Raw genomic sequence first — 9,234 nt, 5'->3', positions numbered from 1 at the left:
GGCAGAGAGGCAGAGAGGCAGAGAGGCAGAGAGGCAGAGAGGCAGAGGCAGGAGGATCTCCATGAATTCAAGGCCAGCCTGGTCTATGTAGTGAGTTCCAGGCTAGGCAGGACTACACAACAAACAAACACAAAGAATATCAAAGTTATCTGATACCAAAAAAACTTGAGAGGTTCTTTTTTAAAGAATCTAAAATTTACATGTAACAATATAACAAAACTATACAATAATTTTTATCTTAAACTTAAGGAGGCTGTGTATGCATATGTGTTTGCTCGTGTGTATGTGCCTGGAGTGTGTCTAGGCAAGGAGTCCAGTTGCTCTCCACCTTATTTTTTGAGACGGGGTCTCTCCCTGAACCTAAATATCATTAATTCAGCCAGATAAGCTGGCTAGTTACCTCCAGAGATCCAATTCCCCTAATATTGGAGTTAAGAAACACACACCACTACATCCAGGCTTGACGTGGGTTTGAGGGATCTGAACTGAGCTCTACATAAAACTTGAGTTGAAACTAAATTATTTTACAGAAGGTAAATTCAAATACTGCAGTTTCGCTCAACTAGAAAATACAGCAAATTAATCAGAAATATGAAAGTGCCAAGGTATCAAACTAAACTTCAAATGCCACCAAATAATGAGCAGAGAACGCGCTCACATGCACATGGACAAGTGCAAGTGCACATGCACACACACACACACACACACACACACGCTGTTTAGAAACAACAGAGACAAGATATGAAAGTTTCCCCCAAAAAATCATTCTCAAGAGGATCCCCAGAATCGATCCCCAGTACTGCAAAAAAGGAAAACAAAATATGACAAAAATAATAATAATTGATAAAGGAATTCAAGAAACAAAAGAATCAAAATATTTTACTCAAACCCCAAAAAGGCATAAAACAAAAGGAAAACCAAAAGAAAAGAGCAAAATGAAAATATTTACAAGCACGGCAGGCGACTCTGTGTCCATAATCAGTGGAAATTGGAATAGTTTAATAATAGCAGAATTAGAAAACAGAGTACGTTTGAAAACTGCAATTAATGTAAATAAAAGAGGGTGGGGGCGTGGCTCAGCTGATACAGGCCCTGCCACCAACTCTGAGGACACAAGCTTGCTCCCTAAGACCTACATGGCAGAAGGAGAGACCAACTCCCAAAAGTTGTCCTCTGACCTCAACAGACACACTGCAGCACTTGCACACATACATGTAATTAAAATAAAAACCTATGGGGGAAGAAGACAGGCAAAAGTGTGACCCTTTCTCCTACACTAAAAAGCACTGAAGTCTAAAAAAAATATTAGATCTGAGACACAGCACTGGCAGTGGCTGGGAGAGAAAGCTTTGTTCATGCCAGAAGGGAAGAGAGGCGTAAATGAACACTCTTGTGAGGAGCAATTTCATCCCTATGAAAACAAAGATTCAATGAAATTAAAGTAGAAATCCATAAAATCAAAAGAAGTGAGCTTTATGCTCACATCAAAAACTACTCCTTTGGAAAGGCCAATACGTTACTAAATCTCTAGTCAGGCTGATGAAGGAAAGACAGACACATGCTGTGAGTTCTACAGACAGTGAAAGGATAGCAAAGTCTAACGCAGCCATCCCTACACCCATCAGACTGAAAACAACAACAAAAATGTCTTCAAAGACAGAAACTGCAAACACTCACACTCTGAGAGACACATCACCTCAACCTGCTTGTAAGAGAGACGTTGAGTCAGTGATTAATCACCCTACGCACTCCCAAAAGACACAGCCTGCTGTTGGTATCACTAGTGGACTTGACCAAATGTCATGGGAGAATGACACTTTCTTAGGACATCTGCAGGACCAGAAGTAGCCCCGGGTGAGTCCCTGTTGGAGGACAACTAGCTTCACACACCTTCGTCACATCTTTTCTGTCTTTATTTTGAATTAAGTACATATGTGTCTGTCTTGGTGTGTTTCCTGCATGTAAGTGCAGTGCCCGTGGAAGGTAGAAGAGGGTGTCTGATCTGGAGTTGGCATTAGAAGCAGTTGGAAGCCCTAGGACAGGTGCTGGGGACCCAACCCATGCCCACTACTAAACCAGTATGGGTGCTTAAACCTGGGCCATCTCTCCTATCGAGTGTGTGGTGTGTGTGTGTGTATGTATGTGGGGGGGGGGATTTGCATCCATTTCTAACCAGCTATGTAACTGGAAGGAATAGAAAGGGTTAACAGCAACACCCACTCCCCACCTGCTCAGCTTTCACTTCCTCCATCTGAGCTAGGAAACTCCGGACCTGACCCAAGTAGGACGTGTGGGCTCAGGCCAGAGCCGTCCTCAACCACAAGACTGGGGAGATTGGCAACGGACAAGATCAGGTTTGAACTTACTCTAAATGATCTTTCTTGGACAGAGCTGTCCTTTAGAGTGAGGGTTAGAACGAGAAGAGTGATCAGAAGTCACAATGAGCCAGCCATTACTACAGGCCTCCCAGGAGGTCCACACAGCACCAGACAAGCTATGAGACAGGAGCAAGGAAACGAAGTGGGGTGAGTTGGAGGTAACCATGGGTCTCTGACAGCTAGCCTACTGCAGTGAAGGCTGCTTTGCCCAGTTCTTCATTTCCTTATGAACTCACTGTCTCAAACCTCAGTGGGCCTTGGACCCAGCCTGGACGGCCCTAGTAACACACTTAAACACAGATCTTAGGAGAGACACGGGACAAGAGAAAGAGACTTACCTGCTGCTGAGTCCATTGTCTCCTCCTGCCATCCCCTTCACAGACCCCAAAGGACCCCTAACTTGGCTCAGAGCAGGCCGAACCCCCCCTCTGAATCTCTGGGAAGTCCAGAGAAAACTCCTTCAGGGGCCTCCAAAGAGGAGAAAAAGGAAAGTGAAATTGTTCAGCTATGACATCACTGCACTAACACGCAGTCTCTGCCCCCAAGGGAGAGCAAAGGGAGGAGCAAAGCTAGCCCAAGACCCCAGAAACCAGGGACCCCCGCTGCCCTCCAAGGAAAGAAGGATAGAAGGGTCTGTTTCAGCTAAGGGCTCAGAACTGTCTGAGGCCAGCTGGCTGATTCGGATAGGAAGGAAGTAACTCTTTAGCCCTAGACGGGGGCGGTGCCTGGAAGGAACAGGAAGAATCAGGTTGTCTGTAGTCTCTCAGACCTATGGATGTCCTGGCACCCTAGTGCATCAGAACCAGAGGAGCTGGGACCTGATATTTGAGCAGCAGAGTAGGAAAAGTCAGAAGATGTGGCTTAGTAAGGTGTTTGGTGCTAAACTTTTAGCTAAAGGTAGCTAGAGTAAAAGACCTCCCCCAACCCCGCCCACACACCTCCACCAACCAAAGGCAAGAGCAGAGAATCCAGGCAGAGAGCCTATATAGGTGTGATATTGAGGCCACACAGGGCTTCAGCAATTTCACCATGGTCTTGAGAACAAGATGCATCTCGTGGAACTCGGAAGTGGGCCACAGCCGAGGCTATAGCCAGTCAGGGACAGTACAGTTTTGAAGAGCCGGTGCCTTATATTTCTTCTGCACAGTTTTTGCACGTACCCCTATATCTCGCTCTCAATCTGTAAGTTTGAAACTAGCTTGAAGTGGAAAGATAAAGAAACAGGAGTAAAGATGCAAATAAAACAAAAACAACACACAGAAGACTGGAAATGCAGGCAAACAGAGTCAGAGGCAAGGTGTCTCGGGACAAGGGCCTGTGCAGGGCTCCAGGCTCAGACCTCTGCTAAAGAGGAACAAATAAATTACTGACCTGCAGCAACAGGTCCCAAAATGTGCAGGGCTGCAAACAAAGCCGTACACCAAAAAAGTACATTTTATGTCTTCATTCATATGACATTTCCGCACAGGCCAAACTTAGCTGTGTAACTAACGAACTGTGATTTCCCTGAGGCTGGAATCTGGGAGGGGGTTTTCTGCCAAGAACAAGGGGATTTTAGGGGGGCAGAGGACTTGACCTGTGTGATCACTGTGACATGATTATATTTAGTAAAGTTCACCAAAAGCATTGCTTTAAATGAATGCATTTTACATATCTACAAAACCGTGCTAAAATATATAATTCTTATTGGCTCTCACTTGGTGTGAATTACCAGGTGAGGTTTTACCATCATTACTGTATTCTTAGTATGTGCAACTCTGAATAAAATCTTTGCCCTTATTGATATCTGTCTGATATAATAATTTTTCTTGCTTTAAAGGTTTCTTGAGGGTGGGATAATTTTCTGGCACATAAGCAGGCTCGTGATTCTTGTGCAGGTGCATGTGTGCACGCACACGCGCTCGCCCGCGCGCGCGCGCGCGCGCACACACACACACACACACACACACACTGTATTAACTGGACTTGCCTTGTTTCCTTCCTCCCTCAGTCCCCATCCCTGGGACACATTTGGATGTAAATTCTACTGTTGGTGTCTCCATAGGAAGTATAAAAATCTCTGTCCTGTGTGGGCTAGCCTTGGTTCAAATCTAAAGCCCCAGAGGCCTCAGGGGGTTCTGGGTGGGGGCAGGGGTGGGGGTATCTCATGGATCAAATACACTAGGGAAATATTAGAGAGGGTTACACAGAACTCTCCCCAACTGAAGATTTCTCAGAGACCCTAGCTCAGGCTAGAGAGTCATCTGGTTGCCTTTTGTTTTATTTCAATTTTCTCACATAAGTGATCCTGACGAATTCTAGACATTTCAAAGATGCCAGCTTTGATGATGGTGGTGGTGGTGGTGGTGATTAATTTAATGATTTCTAGCAAAGTTATTCAGGGTAACCTTCACCCTAATCCAGTTTGAGAACATTTCATTCCTCCACAAAGGTTACAATGAGGCCACTAGGGTGTTAGAGCCCCTGTTTGGGAAGGGGACAGTGGACACCCCCTTCTCATGTTCTCCAGTGCTGGTCCTTAGCCTCCCTGCCTGTCACTCTAGTTCAGGCAGATCTGGATTCCCAGCAGTGCCACTGAAACCCACAACGCTAACCTTGCTGGGGAACCGCACAAGGCAAGAGATGGGGCGAAGGGGAGGAGGGTGGAGGGCGGGATTGGCGCGCTCCGGCTTCCTGCTCCGTGTTCTGCGATCACTTTCGTTTTCTTTTCTTGAAACCTGACTCCTCGCGGTTCTTCCAGGGCAGCAGAACGTCTGGTTCAGACTGGGCTGGCAGGCTTTTCCAGGCGGGATCCAGGAACCCCTTACTAATCCTGGCAGTGATCAGGGAGAACCCGGGAGACCGGCGGTAGCCCAGCATCCAGGTGCGTTCTGCTCTTGGGCTCTGCAGCTCGGATTCCTGATTCCTGGGGTCAACTTTTATCTGCTGTCTCCTAGAGTCCCCCAGGCTCTCTCTTTGCTAAGTAATCTTTTCCAGAGACTCTGACCCTGGCTCTGATCCTGAAGTGGAGGTGGATAAGGGGAAGGCTGATACACACAACTCATTCTGAAAGTTAGACGCTTTGGGGCAGTGTCTAGTTAGTGCATGTCCTCGAGGTTAGACCTTGCATGCACCCACGGTGGGCAATGCCGTCTTCATCTTCCAACACTTGCCTAATCATGTAGCTATTGGGAAAGAGAAAGTAAGGAGCGTTCTTACGGCTCTCTAGCATGTTATGGATGGTTTTTGTATGTTGTTTTGTTTTTAATCCATAGTCATTTCGCTGAAATACATTACTACGCATGAAAATTCAAGGGAATTTAATTTTTACAGCTGGTGACTCTCATTACCAAATGAGCCACAGAACACTTGAAATGCGTTTTATTTCTACCATCTCAGACACTGGCTATTGTTTTCTCTCCTGGTCACTTTGATATGAATATGCACTGTCAAGTCCTTCCCACTTGTCTGACTTTTCCCGGCTTAATTTTGCATTCATTGTACATGATGCTCATTTTATTGACTGCTCATGTTTGGGGCTCTGTCTTTCCTAATGGATGTTTGTCTTTTCCTAATTTATTTGTAAGGTCCCTTAACATAATAAAAACCTGAATGCAGGCAGCTGAGACATAGGATCTTTTTTTCCCCTCTTCAGGACAAGGTTTTACTGTGTTGCCCTGAGTGTCCTGAAACTTACTAAATATACCAGGATGGCCTCAAACTGGCAGAGATCTGCCTGCCTTTGCCTCCAGTGCTGGCACCATTTCCTCAGGCTTGAGGTATGATATCTTGCACGGTGAAAAACAAAATATCAGAGTCAGACACACTCTACTATAGAACAGTGTCCTTGGGCTAGGTACTTAACCTCTGTTGATCTGACTTTCATCTTTACAAACTGTGGCAGGTGACAAATGACAAAGCTGTCACAGCGTAGGTCTGAGTAATGCTCTATATCAAGTCATCCTACACAAGAGCCCAGAGGACATGCTCACGCTGCCTCCCCTCCCCCATGCATATCCTCAACAGCTTCCTCTCCCACCTGCCCCCTGTCCTCTCCCACCTGTCCCCTGTCTACCAGGATTTTCTCAGGACTAGACTGTCCATGGCCCATCTCCCTGTTCTACAGTCCTACTGTAAAATTGTTTTCTCTTTTTGTTTTCTCCTCAAGTGTTTCTTGCTAAGTTTAAGGGATTGAGAAAGAAGGAGAAAGGGATGAGACTGCTTAAACTGACACTGGGACTTAAATTCCTGGAAATACTCATTACAGTTCTATCTAAAAAAAGAGGAAAGGGGGCCCCTTGTCTTCTTTGTGTGTAAGACAAACAAGTGGACAAACAAACAGAGCTTTACTGCTAGCTGGGATGTAGCCCAGCGATAAGACACTTGCCTAAGATGCACAGGTCCTGGGCTCCATCCCCCCTGCTGCCAATCAACACAAAAAGCACCCCTCCATGATGGCAAGATTTACTAGGGCTTGCCTTCTTACAACAGTTTGTTACCTGGAAGTTTTCTTCCTGACTGGTTATTTTTTCATGGTCTAGAAGCAGTCGATGTTTATAAACATCCCATAAGAAGATACAAGTCTGTCCTAAAGAATGAAATGGGGTTGTAAAAACCAAGTGGTGACTTTGACCAATCCTATTTTTCATATCCTTCCTGATTTTATTTATGTGTTGTCTGCTTGCATCAAAATGTTGTGAGTGATTTTTCAGTGTCTAAATATTACCAGGTATCTAGCTCCGCATATTGGGTGGTCCCTTTCTCGTGAGCATTAGCACAAGATGTCCTGAGGTGCATGCCAGGTGATCTGTTCTAACCCAACTCATATATACTCAAAGATAGATAGATGGATAGATGGATAGATGGATAGATAGATAGATAGATAGATAGATAGATAGATAGACAGACTCAGCACCTTCGGCCAAGCACTTTCTCAACTGTAAACCAGCAACTAGAAAGTCAAGATTTGATTGGTATTCAGTCCCCTCCACACTGCATAATCTAGCAGGAGGGTCACTTACTCCACCTCTGTCTGCATTAGAGTTCTCCACAGTTAGGTAGTTGTGATGACAAGTGACCATCTTACAGTGCTTTGTGAACTCCAATAAGTTAATACCTATGAAATCCTTGGAACAAAGGCTGGATGTAGCACATACTCAGTGAATAAGAGATGTTTTAAAAATAAAGTCCCTTTCAGGATGGTTGTATGCTATCACATGTCCCTCAGCCTCTGTGGTTGCTGGGCACTGCCCTTATTTCCTCTACCAATGGATCTTTTAGCAAGACTGCTCTGTAGACTGCTAAGGGATGCTTGAAGACTAGGATGTCTGCCTTTGAGAATCCATTTTAGGCAAAGAGCCACTCGCCATGCTCCTGAGAGCTTTTGCCTCTGTCTTCTCAGCCTTCCTCTTTCTATAGGATGTTCACTCTGAGCAAGGCCTTGGAAAAGGCTCTTCTCCAGCACTTTATATACACGAAGATGGACATCGCCTATGCCATCAACAAGCCGTTCCCCTTCTTCGAAGCACTCCGGGACAATTCCTTCATCACTGAGAAGATGTACAAGGTGAGGCCTGTGGACCCTCCACAGAGCAACCCAATCCTCATTACACACATTCCAATATTGAGATCTCTGACCACAACCCACCAGGGCTCCTAGAACATGGAAGGCCCAGCTTGACCATTATTGCAGGAAGGGATGGTTGGGGGAAAGGGTGTCTTGAGGCTGTGTTAGTGATAGGGTATATTGTAGGTGCTGTAAGTTTGGAGATGAATCTGTTTCTTGCCTCTGTTTAGCTTCTGGTGGCTGCTGGAAGCTCTTGGAGTTCTTAGACTAATAGTCTGCTGCAATCTCTTTCCATCTCTGTGTCATCTTCTCTCTTTTGTCTTCTCCTCTTTCTTCCTTTGATAAGAACACTTGCATTTGAGCACTGTTCTAATCCAGGATAGCCTGTCTCAGCATCCTCAATTACATCTGCAAAGACTTTTTTCCAAATAAGTTCACAGTCACAGCCTCCAAATGTTGTATGTTGTTTGGCACCAAGATGCTGCTCAACCCAGTGCTCAGGCATTGTCCCACTGTATAAGAACACGTGGGGCCCAGCTCATTCTAAAACAAAACATCACATTACATTTGTTGTGATGGCGTCTGTGTGAGTATGAGTGTGTGCACATCTGCCGGGGCATGAATGTGAAGGTCTGAGGAGAACTTCTGGGAGTTGGTTTTCTCTTTCTGCCATGTGGGTCCTGAAGATTGAACTTGGGTTAGTTATCAGACTTGACAGCAAGCACCTTTACCTGATGCACTGTCTTGTGAGCTCCCAGTTCATCCTGATGTAAGGCAGGCACTGGAAGTCATGGCTATGTATACAAATGCAGTGCTTGGTATACGGTTTGGGTGGGTTTTGGTTGTTGTTTTTCAGTTTGGGTTTTGGTTATTTATTTATTTATTTATTTATTTGGATTTTTGAATTCCAGGTTCAGGAGATGTAAGATGTAACATTGACATTAACTTTTACAGTTACATGTAATTGTCATCTCAGAGACTTTCTGCTGAATAAACTCTCCCTTTCTAGTTCTTTCTAAAATCTGGCTGGCTGGTTCAACTCAGCAGTTCTGGCTCAAACTCCTCTCCAAGCTGACCGATTCAATCTAGCTTCTCAGCTTCTCACTGAATTGTTCTGCTTGGCCTCAAACTAACTCTGGTAATTTGTTCTAATCTTCTGGCTCCTTATTCTCTGGTTTCAACTGCCTCTGCTGACCTGCACTGAACTGCATGAATTCACAAATGAACTCAGTTCCATGGCACTGCACTCACTGCACTGACTGCCAACTCACTGACTCAGCTCCACTGCACTGCACTCACTGCACTGACTCC

The 9,234-nt window shown here is 45.2% G+C and overlaps 2 protein-coding genes across 7 annotated transcripts in view; one reads left to right on the top strand and one right to left on the bottom strand.

Moving 5' to 3' along the window:
- The window catches only part of LOC114640636 (nuclear body protein SP140-like), a 46,285-nt gene extending 43,251 nt beyond the window's left edge, over positions 1–3,034 (bottom strand). For all 4 annotated transcript variants that reach the window (XM_028789598.1, XM_028789599.1, XM_028789600.1 and 1 more), the window contains exon 1: positions 2,717–3,034. In XM_028789598.1, the coding sequence (XP_028645431.1) occupies positions 2,717–2,748 (32 nt within the window). In that variant the 5' untranslated portion in view covers positions 2,749–3,034. The remainder of the gene's footprint in view (positions 1–2,716) is intronic.
- A 2,066-nt stretch (positions 3,035–5,100) lies between these two features.
- The window catches only part of LOC114640631 (sp110 nuclear body protein-like), a 31,056-nt gene continuing 26,922 nt past the window's right edge, over positions 5,101–9,234 (top strand). For 2 of the 3 annotated variants that reach the window (XM_028789587.1, XM_028789585.1), the window contains exons 1-2: positions 5,101–5,241; positions 7,776–7,923. In XM_028789587.1, coding sequence (XP_028645420.1) covers positions 7,777–7,923 — 147 coding nt within the window. In that variant the 5' untranslated portion in view covers positions 5,101–5,241; position 7,776. Of the gene's footprint in view, positions 5,242–7,758; positions 7,924–9,234 lie in introns of all 3 variants that reach the window. The other variant, XM_028789586.1, reaches the window with a different exon arrangement.

This window comes from Grammomys surdaster, unplaced genomic scaffold (genome assembly GCF_004785775.1).
Source record: "Grammomys surdaster isolate TR1022 unplaced genomic scaffold, NIH_TR_1.0 125846, whole genome shotgun sequence".
Taxonomy (NCBI): domain Eukaryota; kingdom Metazoa; phylum Chordata; class Mammalia; order Rodentia; family Muridae; genus Grammomys; species Grammomys surdaster.
This window is presented reverse-complemented; position numbering and strand designations above follow the sequence as displayed.